Consider the following 22,947-nt stretch of genomic DNA (forward strand, 5'->3'; position numbering starts at 1 on the left):
TTGCATCAAAAAGTGGCGCAAATGCGGCGCTATACTGATGGCACCCCATAGCTTGTCAGCCGTATATGGTACGGCCGGGCTATGAGCTTTGGTGCTCCACGTTTAGCTATGGCAAGCAGAAAGGCAAAGCATTACTGCCTGGGCAGGGCAGTCAGATTAGCAGTCTGACTTTGAAGCGAGAGAATGTGCAGTATCCTAACAGAAATTTTTAAGACAGGGTTACAAAAGATAAAGATGTGTGTGAAGAAGGTGAGAGAGGAAGCATTTCTCTCAAGGATGGTGTAAGGGCTTTAGTTTATTGGCAATGAGCTGCTTTTCTTTACAGGGTGTACTGTTCTGCCTTGTTTCTGGTGGGTCTTTAAGTAAGTCAGGTGAATGGTGGCTAAAGCAATTCAGGAGCAGAACTGACGATTTGGCCAAAGCTCCCCAAAGACTCCCCTCATTGCAGACCTTCACCTTAAGCTTTATAGTCAGCTTGTAGGTCAGGCTAGCGGGAGCAGGATGCAGGATTTTGATGGTCTGTGTTTTGTGTCCGAGCCACAGGTGTTTGGGGCCTGTGGACCCTGAGGGGTCTGGATCCTGTGGTTTCAGGAAGCCTCTTTCCAGAGCCTGGGGTTTCGGGTCCTCCTTGCTCATAGGGAGCACGATAGCATAAAACCTTCATAATCTCTGCCGCATCTTTTGATTTGGGTCCTTGCAAGTTATTGTTCGTAACATACCAAAGACACACTGGCTATTTTCAGAATTATGCAACAGTTCATTGTACCCTCAAAAGACTCTAGAAAGGAAGTGATTTGGCTGACAACTCTAGCAACACATGCATTCAAATTTAGATGATTTTGGGAGGACGTTCCCCCAGTCTCCTCTTGAGCAGAGCAAGAACCCAAACTCGGATGACTGATGTCCGTCTCATTCTCAAAATCAAGGATACTGCAGAATGTTTCTCTCCAGTTCCATGTCTACACATGCTGCTACAATGTCGTATGGTTCTTCTTTGGCTCCCCTAACAAAAGAACACCATTTTTGTACCTTACACCTTGCCTGAGATGCAAAATCTCTAACCAGTTGAAAGGGGGTTCGTGCACTGTCCCTGGAAAAGTAGCCTTGGTTTAAGCAGAGCTTGCTCTAGAGTTTATATCCTAAGTGAACATGTCTATCTCTGCCCCTTTCACATTGTGTCTTTCAAGCAAAATTGCATGCACTGATTCATACAAACTCACACAAGCAAATTAGCAATTTATTCACCAAATCCTTGTTAAGGACTATTAGTAATAATACATTTTGTAAAGAACACGAAGACTGCATTCCTCTTCACAAGTAAACATATTTCTGCATCCACTTCAGTTTCCATTGGTATACCCGTCTGGCAATGAGGAAACACAAATTAATGAATGGAGGGATTGTTTTACAGATCCATGCTATGTTGATAATGTGATCATTTATATGTTACATGCATCAACCTATTGTCAGGATACATAAAAACACGTGTGATAATGTATATTTGATTTGTGCTTTGGTTTTTGTTGGCGGTCTGATGCAGTCTCCCAACTGCTTGAGTGATATAAGAAAGCAACAAATATAATAAATAGCAGCACACATATAAATGTGGAAAAACAGGTCATCAATTCAAACTGAGTGGAAATACCGATTTGGGCACAAACTCCTGTTCCTGTTATAAATGTAGGTTTTCTGCCCTCACAATTTTTACAAGGTAAAACTTGGAGCAAATTGTAGGAAAGTAGGATCTTTCTGACATGGTTGCCCCTACTTTTTGCCTGGTGGCAGTGTGATTTGAGTTTTGTACATTGGGATCCTGCTAACCAGGACCCCAGTGTTGGTGTTCTCTCCCTAAATTTGGTTGGTAAGTATTTTTTATATCACACAATTGGCATACTGGTGTACCCCCTTTAAGTCCCTTGTATATGGGTGTTAGGTGCCCAGGGCATTGGTACACCAGGGGTCCCCTATGGGCTGCACCATGTATTATGCCACCCATGGGAGCCCATGCAAACTGTGTCTACAGGCCTGCCATTGCAGCGTGCGTGAAATGGTGCCTGCACCTTTCACCCCAGATATAAAGTTTACCTTATATCATGGTCACTGCACTTTCACCCTATAAATCACCCCTAAGGTAGGTTCTTCAGCCCAAGGGTAGGAGGCAAGGTTCTAAGTGTGAGGGTACCCCAGCATGAACAGAGGTACCCCTGCAAACCCAAGACTCAATTTTCTGGGCCTTGTAAGTGCAGGTAAACCATTCTAAGGTATGTAGTGGACACTAGTCATTACAGGATGTCCAACCACATAATGGTTTCTCCAAACCTAGTCATGTTTGGTATCAAACATGTTGTAATCATTCAACTACACTGGTGCCAATGTTAGTTGCATGATACCCTGTACTTTTGGGGGTCCTTAGAGGGTCTCCCATGTCTTCCTGCTCAGCCTTGCAGGACCTGCGTGCAAGCCAGACACTGTTCTGCTCTCCTGCTGCTGAGCTTAACTTGGGCAGGGGAAGACAGAACAAAATATTTCCTTTAGAGGAGAGGTGTTACCCCCCTCTCCTTAAGAAATAGGTGTCTCTGGGATAGGGTGGGGTTGCTCCTGAGTGCCAACAGAAGAAATAGGTGTCTCTGGGCTAGGGTGAGGGTGCTCCTGAGTGCCAACAGACTTCATTTAGGAGCACATTTGAAGCCCTTCTTCCAATACCAGTTCCTTCCAGTGCAGGAGCCCCTAGGCTCCTGCTCTGTCATGAAACACTCAAAGTTCAGGGGAGTGACCACTCCCTGTTCAGCTCTGACCCTTCAGGGGGTGCCCAGAGCTCTGCCAAGTGGACAATCAATTCTGCTGTCTTGGAAACAGGATGAACAGAAACCCTGGGAACAGCCGACTAGCCTTTCCAGTCAAGTAGCTTCCCTGACCCCTGAATAGGTGAGTCACCGCAGTAGTCGTCCAATCCCTTCCTAGGTGATTTAAGGGCTTCCCTGAGGGTGGGACCCCAGATTCATCTTTGTGACATCTTCTATGACCCGGACACCAGATCCTACTGATGGACTTCACCGGTAACCAAGACAAGACTGCAACTGGTGGGAGGGCTACTACTTCGACTTTGTCTCAGAGTATTGCAAGAACTCTGCAACTTCGTGGTTGTGAATCCTCCAGAGTTACAAGGACTCTGCCTGCACTAAGGACATCCAGAAGGGATCTCCCTTGGAGTGAAGGTGTCACTCCCCTGCACCCGCAGACACCTTGATGTCAATGACCAGCTTGTGGATCCTGTTGTCCCATGGACTCCTCAAAGCGCTGCTACGCAAGTGGTAGTTCTTTGGCTCCTCTGTGCACCACGTCTGTTGTTGTGACCACGGCTTTTTGGCTCTTCAGCTTGACGACCTGCTAGCTGCAAGAAACCCCTGACTCAAGCATTACACAGCTCCAAGACTGACGCCCTCCCTGCAACCTCTGCAGCATGGCCGTCCATCTCCCTTGTGCTGCTGAGGCCTCTTCGCTGCTCCCTGTGCCTGCTGCCAGAGGTCATCATGTAGTCTACTTCAGTTCCTACTGGCTCTCCTCACTGCTGAGGGCCGGTCCTAACTACCTGTAAAAGCTGAGTATGTAAGACCTTGCTGGTCCCAACTACTGCAACTCTTTGTGCAACACTCCTTTTGCTTTTGCCAAGGCTTATTGGTGGTCCTGCAGACCACTGACCCCTCTGCATTTGACAGCCAGTGTGGGACAGCTCATGGACTACTCCTGGAATCTTTCTGCATCACCTGGATGCTGCAGCTGCATCTTTACTACAACCATCAAATAGAGAAGCATCCATAAGAACAGTGGACATTGCCCTGCTGCACCCCCTGGAATTCTTCAGGTGGTTTGGACTCTGCCCCCTCTCGTTACAGGTGGTTCCTGCCTGGAATCCATGCCTGGGTCCCAACAACCTGGTCCACGGGTCACCGTAGCAGCTGGACAGCCAAGGTCCCCATTGATTTGAATGGGAGGTTCTGACACTATTTCACCCCTATGCACCTGGGCTCCCTGGTGTAGGTGCTCCACTTCTCTGTGGATCCATGGGTGGGGGCACTCTTGAACCTTCCTTGTCCCAGTGGGTTTCCTAGGGGTCCTCTGGTAAGGGTCAGTTTCCAACCTTTTCCTGGCCTCGACCTCCTCCAGTGTTTCCTATATGGGTTCCAACACACTTGCAGCCCTATGCACGTGGCTTCCTCGATTCTGGTCCACAGGTCCTAGGGTGGTCATCATCTGAGGTCTCTTCACTCCACAGGGTGTCTTCATCACCAACCGGGAAGGATCCTGAAACACACAAAAACTAACCGCGACTTACCCAATGTTATCCTTTGGGACACCCAACACCAGGTAACACCTGTGCACACCTCCTGAGGAATACCTGCTACTTACATCTGGTGTTCTAGTACTTCTCCAGTCCTTAGGATTCTTGAGTGTTAGTGTTGGTTAGCTGTGCCTTTCTTAACCCATTATTTTTTTTAGTATATGGCTTGACTGCGCCATAGGGGACCATGTTATTTTATTCCTCTAGTTACCTGTTTCTAAGTATATTTTTGAGTGTTCATATCTCCAGTTGGGAGATATACTACAGTTAGTTTGGTGCCTGTGTGTTAATAAATAATACTTTATTTTTCTAACACTTGGTGTGGTTCTTTCTTGTGTGTAAATCATCGATTTACTTTGTGGTTATTGCAATTGTTTTACACCCTCTCTGATGACCCTGAGGTGCTCTCCACAGCTACCCTCTGAGAGCTTTCGTTATGAGAAACCTCTAGCACCATCACTAAAGGTTGCCTGGACTCAGTGCAGGGCGCATCACCTATAGGTGTGCACCACATACTGAGCCAGCCTCCTACATTGGTAGTGCAGTAGTTGCGATAATGACTTGCATTGCTTTACCACTTGGTCAGAAGTGAGTTTCCACAAGAAAGCCACTACTGATTTAGGTGCATGCTGTACTTTTAACAAATTGTTATTTTTCTACATGTTTTTGATTGAGTTGTTAAGGGTCTAGCATAGCCTTATCCCCAATCTCTTAAATGTCTAGAACACTAGTACCATGTCTTCTGTTGAGGGAGCTAAACAGAGTCAGGAGTCTGGGTATAGTGCCCTTAGGTTTCAAGAACTGAGGTCACTGTGCAAAGCTAGAAAACTGAAGACAGGTAGTCACCCTAGCAAATGTTCGCTTCTAGAGATGATCACCCAGGATGACCTCCAGAACCCCGAGAGGCAGGAAAGGCTGAGAGATCTTGATGAGGGGGTGAACCTCCAGATTTGGGGAGGGAAGTACCTAGTACTTCAGGCTGTCACTCTGGACATGTCCCTGAGGATTCAGAGGAGATCCTTGAGTGCAACTCTGGGCCTGGAGAGGGAGGTACTATTAGTACGGGGGTTACACTAGACCGACGATTTTTGGGTCAGAAGTTTCTGCTCTGCCTCTAGGTATTATCTTGCTGATGCCATTCATGGGTGATAAACCATTATCTGCCCTTTCTCTTTCTATGGCCAGTATCCTGTCTCAAGGGCGATTCTGCTGGCCAATCACTCAAGATTAGCCTTCTTCTCAGAGTCATCATTGTACCTTGAACAACCTGAGCCGTCCTCGCTAAAGGCAGGTCTCCCAGGCACATTGGATTGGCTGCTTGGTGAAGGTACCACAGCCTCTCCTTCGAGTGGGGGAATATCTAGATCTTCCTCCTCCCTCACTCAGCTCTGATCTTCAGGGTCAATGGCCTCATCCTTCCGATGGGCCAGCTCATACCCTCTCAACAGCTTCTGAAGGTAGGGTGTGAGCTAGTTTTGTATCTTTTACCCTTTACAGAGGGTTCTTAACTGATAACATGTAAGATGCATATAAGGGGTAAAGTCAAGCTCCTTAGCCACATCCTCTGAGGCACTCACTATGATATTCAAGTTTGAACCTTTTTGGAGCTAGGAAAAATCCTGGCACAAGTTTTTCAGACCTAACCATAGTAAGTTTTTAAATTCTGAACTGTTTTGAACTACATGGACTTAACCAAGGTCCCAACAGTTAATTTTAAGAATTGACCAATCAACACAATGAAATTTTAACTTATTGCAATTTTGGGATTTATTCATGTGGTCACTTATTGGCCAAGAGATATCAGCAAACGCAAAGTCGCAGACCCCAACACTGATCCACCAATGTAGGAAGCTGGCTCTCTATATGGTGCCCTAAAAAGAAGCACATCGTGCAGAGAGTCCAGTGGATCCCCAATTGGCTTACAGAAGCTGAAGTAGATAATAATAATGCCCTCTTTTGTGGTAGTGTGACCAAGCAGTAGGATTGATCAGAGGGCAGTGATAAGCATTTGTTGTACTCACATAGACAATAAATGAGGCACACACTCAAAGAATAAATCTGAAACCAAATTAGAAAAATAACGCTTCTTTTTATGTATGTTTTGAATGCAAGAACTTCATTCAAATGTAAGTACTGTTTTTGTAATAAATTTCCACAGGTAAGTAAAACGTTGCAACCTTTACGCTTTTACGCACAATGTAATCCTATATGAGGAAAAGTCAATAATGTATTAAAATAGATACATTCGGTTTCAGGGGTTCACCTATAGAATTTCGAGTTGTAGTGGGCCAAGGTGCAAAGTACTACCAGCAGTTCACAGGGAACTGGCAAGATTTTACCAGGAGCAGGATGTCACCGAGAACTAGACTGCCCAGGGGGACTGGCGAACAACTCTGAGAGCTCCTAAACAGGGGCTTGGGTCGCAAGGAGTCTTAGAGTAAGGGGGCACAGCTGGTTCTTCAGTATCCGGGCCATGTGGCTCAGCTGCAAAGTAGTTAGGATGGCTGGACTTGGTGCAGAAAAATGTTGCTCACGGTAAGGGACAAAAAGCTGGCAGGGGCAAAATCAGGCCAGCTGGGCTACTCACGAAGTGGGTCTCAGTGATGCTGACGTCCTCAATGGCTGCTTGGTCGTGGTGCAGTGGGAAACCAGAATGGACTCTCACTGTTGGTGATTGGTGCAGGGTATCCAGTCCCTTGAGGGTCGGTGCTGCACTGCTCTGGTTGGTCCTGGTGTCTTCACATTTGGTGGGAAGATAGATCTGGTGCTCCACATCTTGAGTACCTTCTCCTGGTCATCTGGAGAGTCGGTCTGGCCGGGGAACTGAAAGGCGGTTGACCGGACTCTGCTTGTCAGCACCTGCAGTCTGCAGGGAAGTAGCTCCTCTACTGCAAGGGAGACTGGTAGCAATTTTCCAGGTGCTGCAAGCTACTCAAGGCTTTGGTAGTTCTCCAGCTTGCAGTTCGAGTCACTGTGTCGCAATTCTCAAGAGAGTTGTGAGCAAGCAGGGTTTCATGGCAAAAATCCTCAGCTCTTCTGCTGTTCTCACCAGGCAGTGACTCTTCTTCATCCTTCTTCTCTTGATATGTCGAATCTGAGTTCTTGGGTTCAGGGGTGCCACCTAAATACTCAATTTAGGGGTGTTAAGGGGAGGATAGGTAGCAGCTAATGTGTTTCCCTACCTTTCGGCTGTCTTCATCCTCTATATGATCACGTTCGTTGGGAACTGGGCATCACCCTGACCCAAGAATGCTAATTCCATCCAAAACAAGATGGAGGAATCTGAAAAGTGGTGTCCACATAAGCTAGTCCATCTTAGGAGTGGGTCTGGCTTGATGTGGGCACATCTCCCAATCTTACAAATTTTCCGGCCTGTCTTGCCACCAAGTGGGGTCAAGACCAGAGGGCAATCACCTCCACCATCTGGAGAGACCTGGGTCACATAACAAAAGCAGCTAGGCCTTTGAAGCCTCCCACCCTAAAATGCATATTCTGCATGGAGAAGGTGTCAAAACCTCCTCCCAGAGCAGGATTTGTTACTTGCCTCTGAGAGTGTAGGCTTTCACCTCAAGAGGTCAGAAATGTGTCTATGGTGACTGGACTGATTGAGACCAGTCAGTCAACAAACTAGCAATTGGTAGGTTTTTCAGGGGGCACCTCTGGGTGCATATATTTAAAAAATCCATCACTGGGGATGGCTTATTAACCTGAGATGTTTGATCCCTTAGGGTGGCACAATTTGTGCTGCAACCCTTAGAGGACCTTCTTAGTATCCCAGGTCCTAGATGCTGGGGTACCATTTACTAGGGGCTTACATTGGATGCTAAAGGTTGTGCCAATTGGGAAAAACAACTGTACAATTTTCAGAAAGAGATCTGGCACTGTGGACCTGGTTAGCAGGAACCTATTGCACTTTCAGTCAAAATCACATCATGTACCAATGCAAAACGTTGGAGTAACAATGCCAAAAAGGAGTGCTTTCCTACCCTTACCATCATGTTTGACTCAGCAGTAATGGAAAGTGAGAACTAGCCATTCGACTGCCAGTCTAAATTGGGCGGACCGTCAAATCGCTAATCTCCCTTAGCCTGTACTTCGTCGAATGTCAGAGCACTATCTCAGTGATAGAAACAGAGTAGGCTAACTCATCGAGATACTGAAGGTCTGCTCAGCTGTAAATCAGATGCACGGACCGAGGCTTTCACGAAGAGGGCACTCAGTCTCACTTGTAATGGAATAATGTCTCCACCAAACTCTAAATGGGTCCTTCAGTGCCAGCATGAAAAAACTTGAAATCCCTGCCTAATTCATCTACAATCTTTGGTACATTGTGCAAACAATTTCCTTTTGTCTGAAGAACTGTCATGGCTAGGTGAGTGTGGGTGATCCTGAGAGTTTATGTAATTAAGACATACTCCATGAAGTTGGAGCTCTGCATGCAAATCCTGATGCTGATTCCCAAGGCAGGATCCACTAATTTTGTCCATGAAGAGTAGTCACTTACAGATGCAGAGATTTTGCCAAGAGTTGTCAATGTGAATTATATATCCATACACTTCTTCCTGAATGCTATTTAAAAGTACATTTGAGAGAAAATACATCCAATAGCAGTTTGCTCTTGCAGTCAATGATGTTATAAATGTAAAATTGAACACAGTTCATATGTATTTTGCAGAGACATTGAAAAAGTGGAGAGTGAAGATGTGGTGTCAACCTTGGATGATAAGAGAAGGCAAGAAAATGCAGTGGAAAGGTAATAATTAAAAAGACAAATATTTTTTTATATAACTCTATTTTATTGAGTTTATGATCAATCAACTTAAAGACAGAAACAAAAACTCCCTGGGGAGTAACCTCCTGCTAATGAAAGCAACAGGCTGGTCAAGGCCATCATCATTGGTTTGGGACAGGACTGATCCTATCCCATGTTCAGCGGCATCTGTCTGCACAATGAATTGCTTAGAATAATCTGGAGCTTTTAGAACTGCTGCTGAGCACATAGCTTCTTTTAGGGTGTCAAAGGCCTTTTGACAGTCTAGGGTCCAGTTTACCTTCTTGGGCATTTTATTAGAGGTCAGTTCTGTGAGGGGAGTCACAATAGACCCATATCCCTTCACAAATCTCCTGTAATACCCAGTCAACCCAGATAATGCCCTGACTTGAATCTGGGTTTTTGGAGCTTCACAATCCAGAATTGTCAGGATCTTGGGTTGTAAAGGTTGCACTTGGCCTCCACCTAAAAGGTGGCCCAAGTATACAATTGTTCCCTGTCCTATCTGGCATTTGAATGCCTTGATAGAGAGACCTGCTGCTTTAAGGACCTGCAAAACCTTCCCCAGGTAGACCAGGTGATCCTTCCAGTTGGAACTAAATATAGCAATATCATCTAGATATGCTGCACTAAAGGAATCTAAAGCAGCAAGGACTTGATTCACCAACCTTTGGAACGTGGCAGGGGCATTCTTTAAACCAAAGGGCATAACAGTAAACTGATAGTGCCCATGAGTCATTGAGAATGTTGTTTTTCCTTTTGCTCCAGGTGCCATCCTGATTTGTCAGTAAACTGTAGTTAAGTCAAAGGTACTCAGAAATTTGGCTGCACCTAACTTGACAATACGTTCATCTGCTTTGGGTATGGGGTGAGCATCTGTCTTGGTGGCAGAATTGAGTCCCCTGTAATCCACACAAAACATCATTTCTCTCTTTTCATCCTTGGTATGAGGTTTGGGGACTAAGACCACCGGGCTAGCCCAGGGGCTTTCAGAGTGCTCTATTACCCCAAGCCCCAGCAACTTCTGGACTTCCACTTTGATGCTCTCTTTGACTTGGTCAGACTGTCTGAATAGTTTGTTTTTGACAGGTAAACTGTCTCCTGTGTCCACATCATGGGTACACAGGTGTGTCTGACCAGGGTTCAAAGAGATGAGCTCAGCATACTGTTGCAGGACTTGTCTACAGTCAGCTTGCTGTTGGACTGAGAGGGTGTCTGAATAGACCACTCCATCTACTGTCCCATCTTTAGGGTCAGTTGAGAGGAGGTCAGGGAGAGGTTCACGCTCTGCTTCCTGATCCTCATCAGTAACCATCAGCATGGTTATTTCTGCCCTATTATTATAAAGCTTAAGGCGGTTAACATGGATCACCCTCTTGGGTGGCCTGTTATTGCCCAGGTCCACCAAGTAAGTGACCTGACTCTTTTTCTCAAGAACTCGGTAAGGGCCATTCCATCTGTCCTGATGTGCCCTGGGAGCCACAGGTTCCAGAACCCAGACTTTCTGCCCTGGTTGGAATTCAACCATTGCAGCCTTTTGGTCATACCACAACTTCTGGAGTTGTTGGCTGGCCTCAAGGTTTTTGGATGCCTTTTCCATGTACTCAGCCATCCTTGAGCGGAGGCCAAGCAGATAGTCCACCACATCTTGGTAAGGCTCATGGAGAGGTCTCTCTCAGCCCTCTTTAGCAAGTGCCAGTGGACCCTTTACTGGATGGCCAAACAGAAGCTCAAAGGGGGAAAACCTACTCCCTTCTGTGGCACCTCTCTGTAGGCAAAAAGCAAGCATGGCAGGAGGACATCCAATCTCCTTTTGAGTTTTTCAGAGAGCCCAATGATCATGCCCTTCAATGTCTTGTTAAACCTTCCAACAAGGCCATTGGTTTATGGATGATATGATGTGGTGAACTTGTAAGTCACCCCACACTCTTTCCACATGTGTTTGAGGTAAGCTGACATGACGTTGGTACTTCTGTCAGAAACCACCTCCTTAGCGAAACCCACTCTGCTTAAAATACCAATTAGGGCGTTGGCTACTGCAGGGGCAGTAGTCGGCCTAAGGGGAATTACTTCAGGGTATCCGGTAGCATTATCCACTACTACCAGTATGTATTGGTTCCCTGAGGCTGTGGGAGGTTCAAGTGGACCTACAATGTCCACACCAACCCTTTCAAAGGGGACCCCCGCCACTGGATGTGGAATGAGGGGGGCCTTTGGATGGCCACCTGTCTTGCCACTTGCTTGACAAGTGACACAGGAGCGACAATACTTCCTTACTTTCTGGGACATATTGTGCCAATTGAAATGACTCACTAATCTGTCCCATGTCTTGGTTTGTTCCAAATGTCCAGCTAATGGGATATCAAGGGCCAGTGTGAGGATAAACTCCCTAAACTCCGGAGGCACTACCACTGTCCTAGTGGCACCAGGTTTAGGATATCTTGCCCCAGTATAAAGGAGTCCATCCTTCGAATAGATCCGGTGGGAGCCACTGACATCTCCCTTCTCATGTTTAGCTGCTTGCTGTCTCAGGCCTTCAAGAGTGGGACAAGTCCTCTGTCCCTGGCACAGCTGTTCCTTTGAGGGTCCCTCTAGGCCCAAGAGCTCTACCTGGTAAGGCTCCACCTCAAAGGACTCAGTTCCCTCAGGAGATAAAGCATCTTCCTGGGAAGAGAGGTCCTGTTTCTTTTGCTGTACAGAGGCTGGTCCCCCAGTCCTCCTACCTTTCTCTTGGAAGGTTGGGCCATTATTCCAGGCTCCAACACTTATTTGTCACCCTGTGCCCTGCTCTGTGCTCTTGTTTTTACATACACCAGTTCAGGAATACCAAGTATGGCTGCATGGGTTTTGAGTTCTACCTCATCTTCCCCCATGCTGAGGACTCCAAATCATTCCCTGGCAAACATTCTACTGGGATTGCAGAAGAGACCACCACCTGTTTCAGGCCAGTAACCGCTCCCCACTCTAAAGTCACCATAGCCATGGGATGGACTTTAGTTTCATTGTCAGCACTGGTGACTGGATATGTTTGTCCAGCCAAATACTGTCCTGGGGAAACCAGCTTTTCTGTCATCATGGTGACACTGGCACCTATATCCTTCAGGGCTTCTACTTTTGTCCCATTTATCAAGAGCTGCTGCCTGTATTGTTGCATGTTAGGCACCCAGTCATCAAGTGTGGCTATATCCACCCAACCCTCAGAGACTAAAATAGCCTCAGTGTGAACCCTGATTTGCTCTGGGCACACTATTAATGCCACTTGGAGACTGGCTATTCCAGTGCTAACTGGAGTAGAATTTGTGGGACTTTTTTTTGGGACAGGCCTTGTCTCCAGTTTGGTGTCCATGCTGTTTACAGTTGTGACAGCAGGACTTCTTGGGATCAAAGATTTTACCCTGATACCCATTTGTGGACTGTGAAGAGGCTGGGGCCCAACCTCCTGAGCAGGTTTTTTGAGCCCTTGAGAAGAATATTTAGTTTTGTACTTGAATGTCTCACCACCCTTCCCTTGGGGAGGCTTTGTGACCCCTTTCTTTTGGTCACCCCCTGTGGTAGTCTTGGTCACCCTTGTCTTGACCCAGTGGTCTGCCTTCATTCCCAATTCCTGGGGAGAAATTGGACCTAGGTCTACCAGAGGTTGATGCAACTTGTCATTGAAGCAGTTACTTAACAGATGTTCTTTCACAAATAAATTATACAGCCCATCATAGTCATGCACTCCACTGCCAGTTATCCAACCATCTAGTGTTTTGACTGAGTAGTCAACAAAATCAACCCAGGACTGACTTGAGGTTTTCTGAGCCCCCCTGAACCTAATTGTGTACTCCTCAGTTGAGAATCCAAAGCCCTCAATCAGGGTACCCTCTAGAGGTCATAGGATTTTGCATCCTTACCAGAGAGTGTGAGGAGTCTATCCCTACACTTACCAGTAAACAGTTCCCAAAGGAGAGCTCCTCAGTGAGATCTGTTTACCTTTCTGGTTGCAAAAGCCCTCTCAAAAGCTGTGAACCATTTTGTGATATCATCACTTTCTTCATATTTTGAAACAATCCCTCTGGGGATTTTTAGGATGTCAGTATTCTCTCTGACCATATTTATGTTGCTGCCATCATGTATGGGTGCTAAGCCCATTTCTGTTCTCTTCCTTTCTATAGCTAGGAGCTGTTTCTCCAAAGCTAACCTTATGGCTATCTTTGCTAAAAGGATGCCCTCCTCATTGAGGCTGCCCTCAATGTTCACAAAGGAACTGGACTTCCCTGTGGAAGAACCAGAGTCTGTTAGTCTTGTCTGTGGAGACAGGGGTCTTGGAACCCTGGTCTCCCTAGCTTGGTCAGGAGGGGGGAGTTCTACCTCCTGATCCCTAACTTCTTCCCCATCTGAGGGGAGGTCTTCCTCCTCAGTAGGGTGGTGCCTGGTGTAGTCTGCCAAGAGCTCCTGGAGCTTGACCTTGGTAGGGTTGGAACCAGTTTTAATCTTTCTTAGCTTACAGAGGGACTTTAGCGCTGCCATCCCTAGGTGGAGGTAAGGAGTGAGGTTGCGTTCCATCACTATATCCTCTTAGTCAATCATTATGTCTCTAAAGTTGGGATTACTTTTTTTAGAAACTAAAACTATCTCTAGTAATTAAATCCTAACGTTTACAAAACTTTTACATTTAAAAAGAGATGCTAAGAGGGACTTCCACAAAGCCGTAGCAGGACTTTTAAAAATTGTGAAAATTAGTCAAAATTTAAAAATCAGTTTTCTAAGGGCAATTTTGGAATTTAGTCATGTGATCAGGTATTGGCTGAGTAGTCCAGCAAATGCAAAGTCTTAGGCTCCACCGCTGATCCACCAATGTAGGAAGCTGGCTCTGTACATACTATATAAAAATGAGATATAGTGTGCACAGAGTCCAGGGGTTCCCCAAAAGGCTTGACAGAGGCAATATTAGACAATACTAATGCTCTATTTGTGGTAGTGTGGTCGAGCAGTTAGGCTTATCAGCGGCTAGTGTTAAGCATCTGTTGTATACACACAAGCAAAAGTGAAAACACACACTCAATGACTGAACTCCAGACATCAGGTTTTTATATAGAAAAATATTTTTTTGTTAATTTATTTCTAGAATCACAAGATTCATTTAGCAGGTAAGTACATTAAATGAAAGGTACTTTGCATAGTAATACTTAGAACTTTGAATGGAATCAACAATGTACACAGTTTTCTTTAAAATGGCAAAAAGCTATTTTAAAAGTGGACACTGCAATTTTCAACAGTTCCTGGGGGAGGTAGGTAAAGAACATTTTTTGAGGTAAGTACCAAACTTACGGGTTCAATCTCCAGGGCATAGGTAGCCCACCGTTGGGGGTTCAAGATAACCCCAACCACCCAGCACCAGCAAAACGGGGCCAGTTAGGTGCAGAGGTCAAACAGGAGCCAAAATACCGCGGGCCCCTATGGAGACAGGGGGTACTCCGGTTCAGGTCTGCTTGCAGGTAAGTACCCGTGTCGTCCGAGGGCAGACCAGGGGGCTTTGAAGGAGTAATGGAGGGGCCCCAAGTATGCACAAAAACCACACCCTCAGCGACACAGGGCGACCGGGTACAGTGTGCAAACAGGGCGTCGACTTCTCAATAGAACTCTATGGAGGGACCAGTGGGTCACCTAGGTGCTGCAGGCAGGGCACAGGGCCGCTTCTCGGGCAAGCCACCAACTGGGCAAGAGTGAGGGCCGCTTGCTGGTCGTTGCTACAGTGGTGGTCAATTTCTCTCTTGCCTGGGGGCTGCGGGTGCATCGCTTCTCCAGGCAACGGATATCTTTGTCCCGGGCAGTCACGGTCAGGGAGGTCCTTGGGATTCCCTCTGCAGGCGTTGTCGTGGGGGTGTGGAGAGGTCAGCCCAGGGTAGACACATAGTTGGAATCAGCTGGGGATCCTTTCTGGCTAGGTGGTTTCTCTGGACACGGGCTGGGGCGTTGGGTGCAGAGTAGTTGGACTCACGCTTCTGGAGTGAGGTGAGAGTCCCTTTAAAGATGGTTTATTTGTCTTCTTGTTGGACAGGTCCTCTGTCCATGGGGGTTTCTTGGTCCTCGGTGATGCAGCCAGTCCCCTGCAGGCTTTTCAGGGGTCACTGGTCCTGCAGAACGTGTTGCTTCTTCTTTTTCAGCTTTTTGAAGCAGGAGACAGCTGGTAGGGCTGGGGCCAAGTCAGTTGTCGTCTCCTTCTCTTCTCTGTGGGGTTTTCAGCTCAGCAGTCCTTCTTCTTTCTTGAGGTCATCACGAATCTGAAGAGCTGGGTTCAGGGTCGACCCTAAATACTAAATTTAGGGGGGTGTTAAGGTCAGGGGGCAGTAGCCAATGGCTACTGTGCTTGAGGGTGGCTACACCCTCCTTGTGCCCACTCCCACTGGGGAGGGGGCCACATCCCTCTCTCTATTGGTCCTAATCCTCCAAAGCAAGATGGAGGATTTCCCAAGGAGGGGTTCACTTCAGCTCTGGACAACTTAGGGGTGTCCCTAGCTGACGGGGTGACTCCTCCTTGTTTTTCTCATTATCCCTCTGGTCTTGCCACCAAAAGTGGGGGCTTGTCCGGGGAGCGGGCATCTCCACTGGCTGGAGAGCCCTGGGGCACTGTAACACCAGGCGTGAGCCTTTGAGGCCCACCACCAGGTGTTACAGTTCCTACAATGGGAGGTGTGAAGCACCTCCACCCAGGACAGGCTTTGTTTCTGACCACAGAGTGCACAAAGGCACTTACCCCATGTGGTCAGAAACTTGGCTGGAAGTGGCAGGCTGGCATAGACTGTTCAGCCTTATACTAGCAGTTGGGCTAACACACAGGGGGCGTCTCTAAGATGCCATCTGTGTGCATTTTTCAATAAATCCTACACTGGCATCAGTGTGAGTTTATTATGCTGAGAAGTTTGATACCAAACTTCCCAGTGTTCAGTGTAGCCATTATAGTGTTGTGGAGATCGTAATTACAAACTCCCAGACCATATACTCAGTATGGCTACCCTGCACTTACTATGTCTAAAAATTTACTTAGACACTGTAGGGGCTAGTGTTCATGCAGCTAGGCCCTCACCTGTGGTATAGTGCACCCTGCCTTGGGGCTGTAAGGCCTGCTAAAGGGGTGACATACTTATGCCACAGGCAGTGGTTGGAGGGTATGGCACTCTGAGGGGAGTGCCATGTTGACTTTGTCTTTTCTCCCCACTAGCACATACAAGTTGCAAGGCAGTGTGCATGTGCTGAGTGAGGGGTCCCTGAGGGTATCATAATACATGCTGCAGCCCTTAAGGACCTTCCCTGGCGACAGTGCCCTTGGTACAAGGGTTATCCTTTACAAGGGACTTAACTGTGTGACAGGGCTGTGCCAATTGTGGAAGCAAAGGTACAGTTTTAGAGAAAGAACACTGGTGCTGGGGCCTGGTTAGCAGGGTCCCAGCATACTTTCAATCAAAGCTGGAATCAACACTAGGCAAAATGTGGGGGGTAACCATGCCAACAGTGGCATTTTCCTACAATGACACCTCTGGGATTCATGTTTCTGGCAGGTCCTATGTGGTGTGTCGAGTGCTTAATTTAAAGGGAACTTTGGAGAAAATTGTAAGGATCAAGATTTTGCACTTTTGAAGAGAAACATTCAAGTGTCTATATCCTTCCCTTGTTATTGTGGATCTTGGTTTCCATACTGTCTGTTTTTGATTACATAAAGCTTGCTCGATGTAGCGATTATAAACTGTTTGAGAGAGCTCACTTCTGCTAACATGTTGTCAAATGTTGATTCTTTTGGTGGTCAGAGCTGTTGCTTTTATGGCTGTGGCACAATTTTCTTCTACACCGGATTACTTTTAATCAATCCATCTTGTTTTGCTGAACTTTGTGTTAGCTGGGTTCTTTGGGTCTTTTGAAGTGTATGAAGCACCTTCTGTTTGTCCTTAAACTGTTGCCTGCTAAAAGATGGCTACTAAGACTACTGAGACTATTGCCCATATTTATACTGTTTTAGCACCGTATTTGTGTCATTTTTTTACGCAAAAGCGGCGCAAACTTGCAAAATACAGTTGTATTTCGTAAGTTTGCGCCGTTTTTGCGTCAAAAAGCAAATGCGGCACTAAAAATGTATAAATATGGGCCTAGGAGTGTGTCTTGGAACATACTACTTGGGTTGGTGTAACTGGTAAACGGTGTGGTTCACTGTTCTTGCCTAGAGCTCTGATGGCACCCGATAGCTTGTCAGCCGTATATGGCACGGCCGGGCTATGAGCTTTGGTGCTCCAGGTTTAGCTATGGCAAGCAGAAAAGCAAAGCATTACTGCCTGGGCAGGGCAGTCAGATTGGCAGTCTGACTTTGAAGCGAGAGAATGTGCAGTATCCCAACAGAACTTTTGAAGACAGGGTTACAAAAGATAAAGATGTGTGTGAAGAAGGTGCGAGAGGAAGCATTTCTCACAAGGAAGTTGTAAGGGCTTCAGTTTATTGGCAATGAGCTGCTTTTCTTTACACGGTATGCTGTTCTGTCTTGTTTCTGGTGGGTCTTTAACTAAGTCAGGTGAATGGAGGCAAAAGCAATTCAGGAGCAGAACTGACGAGTTGGCCAAAGCTCCCCAAAGACTCCCCTCATTGCAGACCTTCACCGTAAGCTTTATAGTCAGCTTGTAGGCTAGGCTAGCGGGAGCAGGATGCAGGATTTTGAGTAATGGTCAAAATGACGGTCTGTGTTTTGTGTTCGAGCCACAGGTGTTTGGGGCCTGTGGACCCTGAGGGGTCTGGATCCTGTGGTTTCAGGAAGCCTCTTTCCAGAGCCTGGGGTTTCGGGTCCTCCTTGCTCATAGGGAGCACGATAGCATAAAACCTTCATAATCTCTGCCGCATCTTTTGATTTGGGTCCTTGCATGTTATTGTTCGTAACATACCAAAGACACACTGGCTATTTTCAGAATTATGCAACAGTTCATTGTACCCTCAAAAGACTCTTGAAAGGAAGTGATTTGGCTGACAACTCTAGCAGCACATGCATTCAAATTTAGATGATTTTGGGAGGACGTTCCCCCAGTCTCCTCTTGAGCAGAGCAAGAACCCAAACTCGGATGACTGATGTCCGTCTCATTCTCAAAATCAAGGATACTGCAGAATGTTTCTCTCCAGTTCCATGTCTACACATGCTGCTACAATGTCGGATGGTTCTTCTTTGGCTCCCCTAACAAAAGAACACCATTTTTGTACCTTACACCTTGCCTGAGATGCAAAATCTCTAACCAGTTGAAAGGGGGTTCGTGCACTGTCCCTGGAAAAGTAGCCTTGGTTTAAGCAGAGCTTGCTCTAGAGTTTATATCCTAAGTGAACATGTCTATCTCTGCCCCTTTCACATTGTGTCTTTCAAGCAAAAGTGCATGCACTGATTCATACAAACTCACACAAGCAAATTAGCAATTTATTCACCAAATCCTTGTTAAGGACTATTAGTAATAATACATTTTGTAAAGAACACGAAGACTGCATTCCTCTTTACAAGTAAACATATTTCTGCATCCACTTCAGTTTCCATTGGTATACCCGTCTGGCAATGAGGAAACACAAATTAATGAATGGAGGGATTGTTTTACAGATCCATGCTATGTTGATAATGTGATCATTTATATGTTACATGCATCAACCTATTGTCAGAATACATAAAAACACGTGTGATAATGTATAATTGATTTTGCTTTGGTTTTTGTTGGCGGTCTGATGCAGTCTCCCAACTGCTTGAGTGATATAAGAAAGCAACAAATATAATGAATAGCAGCACACATATAAATGTGGAAAAACAGGTCATCAATTCAAACTGAGTATAAATACCGATTTGGGCACAAACTCCTGTTCCTGTTATAAATGTAGGTTTTCTGCCCTCACAATTTTTACAAGGTAAAACCTGGAGCAAATTGTAGGAAAGTAGGATCTTTCTGACATGGTTGCCCCTACTTTTTGCCTGGTGGCAGTGTGATTTGAGTGTAGTACATTGGGATCCTGCTAACCAGGACCCCAGTGTTGGTGTTCTCTCCCTAAATTAGGTTGGTAAGTATTTTTTATATCACACAATTGGCATACTGGTGTACCCCCTTTAAGTCCCTTGTATATGGGTGTTAGGTGCCCAGGGCATTGGTACACCAGGGGTCCCCTATGGGCTGCACCATGTATTATGCCACCCATGGGAGCCCATGCAAACTGTGTCTACAGGCCTGCCATTGCAGCGTGCGTGAAATGGTGCCTGCACCTTTCACCCCAGATATAAAGTTTACCTTATATCATGGTCACTGCACTTTCACCCTATAAATCACCCCTAAGGTAGGTTCTTCAGCCCAAGGGTAGGAGGCAAGGTTCTAAGTGTGAGGGTACCCCAGCATGAATAGAGGTACCCCTGCAAACCCAAGACTCAATTTTCTGGGCTTTGTAAGTGCAGGTAAACCATTCTAAGGTATGTAGTGGACACTAGTCATTACACGATGTCCAACCACATAATGGTTTCTCCAAACCTAGTCATGTTTGGTATCAAACATGTTGTAATCATTCAACTACACTGGTGCCAATGTTAGTTGCATGATACCCTGTACTTTTGGGGGTCCTTAAAGGGTCTCCCATGTCTTCCTGCTCAGCCTTGCACGATCTGCATGCAAGCCAGACACTGTTCTGCTCTCCTGCTGCTGAGCTTAACTTGGGCAGGGGAAGACAGAACAAAATATTTCCTTTAGAGGAGAGGTGTTACCCCCCTCTCCTTAAGAAATAGGTGTCTCTGGGATAGGGTGGGGTTGCTCATGAGTGCCAACAGAAGAAATAGGTGTCTCTGGGCTAGGGTGAGGGTGCTCCTGAGTGCCAACAGACTTCATTTAGGAGCACATTTGAAGCCCTTCTTCCAATACCAGTTCCTTCCAGTGCAGGAGCCCCTAGGCTCCTGCTCTGTCATGAAACACTCAAAGTTCAGGGGAGTGACCACTCCCTGTTCAGCTCTGACCCTTCAGGGCGTGCCCAGAGCTCTGCCAAGTGGACAATCAATTCTGCTGTCTTGGAAACAGGATGAACAGAAACCCTGGGAACAGCCGACTAGCCTTTCCAGTCAAGTAGCTTCCCTGACCCCCGAATAGGTGAGTCACCGCAGTAGTCGTCCAATCCCTTCCTAGGTGATTTAAGGGCTTCCCTGAGGGTGGGACCCCAGATTCATCTTTGTGACGTCTTCTATGACCCGGACACCAGATCCTACTGATGGACTTCACCGGTAACCAAGACAAGACTGCAACTGGTGGGAGGGCTACTACTTTGACTTTGTCTCAGAGTATTGCAAGAACTCTGCAACTTCGTGGTTGTGAATCCTCCAGAGTTACAAGGACTCTGCCTGCACTAAGGACATCCAGAAGGGATCTCCCTTGGAGTGAAGGTGTCACTCCCCTGCACCCGCAGACACCTTGATGTCAATGACCAGCTTGTGGATCCTGTTGTCCCATGGACTCCTCAAAGCGCTGCTACGCAAGTGGTAGTTCTTTGGCTCCTCTGTGCACCACGTCTGTTGTTGTGACCACGGCTTTTTGGCTCTTCAGCTTGACGACCTGCTAGCTGCAAGAAACCCCTGAATCAAGCATTACACAGCTCCAAGACTGACGCCCTCCCTGCAACCTCTGCAGCATGGCCGTCCATCTCCCTTGTGCTGCTGAGGCCTCTTCGCTGCTCCCTGTGCCTGCTGCCAGAGGTCATCATGTAGTCTACTTCAGTTCCTACTGGCTCTCCTCACTCCTGAGGGCCGGTCCTAACTACCTGTAAAAGCTGAGTATGTAAGACCTTGCTGGTCCCAACTACTGCAACTCTTTGTGCAACACTCCTTTTGCTTTTGCCAAGGCTTATTGGTGGTCCTGCAGACCACTGACCCCTCTGCATTCGACAGCCGGTATGGGACAGCTCATGGACTACTCCTGGAATCTTTCTGCATCACCTGGATGCTGCAGCTGCATCTTTACTACAACCATCAAATAGAGAAGCATCCATAAGAACAGTGGACATTGCCCTGCTGCACCCCCTGGAATTCTTCAGGTGGTTTGGACTCTGCCCCCTCTCGTTACAGGTGGTTCCTGCCTGGAATCCATGCCTGGGTCCCAACAACCTGGTCCACGGGTCACCGTAGCAGCTGGACAGCCAACGTCCCCATTTATTTGAATGGGAGGTTCTGACACTATTTCACCCCTATGCACCTGGGCTCCCTGGTGTAGGTGCTCCACTTCTCTGTGGATCCATGGGTGGGGGCACTATTGAACCTTCCTTGTCCCAGTGGGTTTTCTTGGGGTCCTCTGGTAAGGGTCAGTTTCCAACCTTTTCCTGGCCTCGACCTCCTCCAGTGTTTCCTACATGGGTTCCAACACACTTGCAGCCCTATGCACGTGGCTTCCTCGATTCTGGTCCACAGGTCCTAGGGTGGTCATCATCTGAGGTCTCTTCACTCCACAGGGTGTCTTCATCACCAACCGGGAAGGATCCTGAAACACACAAAAACTAACCGCGACTTACCCAATGTTATCCTTTGGGACACCCAACACCAGGTAACACCTGTGCACACCTCCTGAGGAATACCTGCTACTTACATCTGGTGTTCTAGTACTTCTCCAGTCCTTAGGATTCTTGAGTGTTAGTGTTGGTTAGCTGTGCCTTTCTTAACCCATTATTTATTTTAGTATATGGCTTGACTGCGCCATAGGGGACCATGTTATTTTATTCCTCTAGTTACCTGTTTCTAAGTATATTTTTGAGTGTTCATATCTCCAGTTGGGAGATATACTACAGTTAGTTTGGTGCCTGTGTGTTAATAAATAATACTTTATTTTTCTAACACTTGGGGCCTGATTACAACTTTGGAGGAGGTGTTAATCCGTCCCAAAAGTGACGGATATACCACCAGCCGTATTACGAGTTCCATAGGATATAATGGACTTGTAATACGGCTGGTGGTATATCCGTCACTTTTGGGACAGATTAACACCTTCCTCCAAAGTTGTAATCAGGCCCTTGGTGTGGTTCTTTCTTGTGTGTAAATCATCGATTTACTTTGTGGTTATTGCAATTGCTTTACACCCTCTCTGATGACCCTGAGGTGCTCTCCACAGCTACCCTCTGAGAGCTTTCATTATGAGAAGCCTCTAGCACCATCACTAAAGGTTGCCTGGACTCAGTGCAGGGCGCATCACCTATAGGTGTGCACCACATACTGAGCCAGCCTCCTACATTGGTAGTGCAGTAGTTGCGATAATGACTTGCATTGCTTTACCACTTGGTCAGAAGTGAGTTTCCACAAGAAAGCCACTACTGATTTAGGTACATGCTGTACTTTTAACAAATTGTTATTTTTCTACATGTTTTTGATTGAGTTGTTAAGGGTCTAGCATAGCCTTATCCCCAATCTCTTAAATGTCTAGAACACTAGGGTAGTTGTAGATCCAAAACATTATGCTAGTACCATGTCTTCTGTTGAGGGAGCTAAACAGAGTCAGGAGTCTGGGTATAGTGCCCTTAGGTTTCAAGAACTGAGGTCACTGTGCAAAGCTAGAAAACTGAAGACAGGTAGTCACCCTAGCAAATGTTCGCTTCTAGAGATGATCACCCAGGATGACCTCCAGAACCCCGAGAGGCAGGAAAGGCTGAGAGATCTTGATGAGGGGGTGAACCTCCAGATTTGGGGAGGGAAGTACCTAGTACTTCAGGCTGTCACTCTGGACATGTCCCTGAGGATTCAGACGAGATCCTTGAGTGCAACTCTGGGCCTGGAGAGGGAGGTACTATTAGTACGGGGGGTTACACTAGACCGACGATTTTTGGGTCAGAAGTTTCTGCTCTGCCT

The 22,947-nt window shown here is 46.7% G+C and overlaps 1 protein-coding gene across 4 annotated transcripts in view; it reads left to right on the forward strand.

Moving 5' to 3' along the window:
- LOC138295834 (uncharacterized) overlaps nucleotides 1-22,947 on the forward strand; it is a 1,330,477-nt gene that overhangs the window by 713,190 nt on the left and 594,340 nt on the right. For all 4 annotated transcript variants that reach the window (XM_069234393.1, XM_069234396.1, XM_069234394.1 and 1 more), the window contains one exon: nucleotides 9,015-9,092. In XM_069234393.1, coding sequence (XP_069090494.1) covers nucleotides 9,015-9,092 — 78 coding nt within the window. The remainder of the gene's footprint in view (nucleotides 1-9,014; nucleotides 9,093-22,947) is intronic.

The sequence above is a fragment of the Pleurodeles waltl genome, chromosome 5 (genome assembly GCF_031143425.1).
Source record: "Pleurodeles waltl isolate 20211129_DDA chromosome 5, aPleWal1.hap1.20221129, whole genome shotgun sequence".
NCBI lineage: Eukaryota > Metazoa > Chordata > Amphibia > Caudata > Salamandridae > Pleurodeles > Pleurodeles waltl.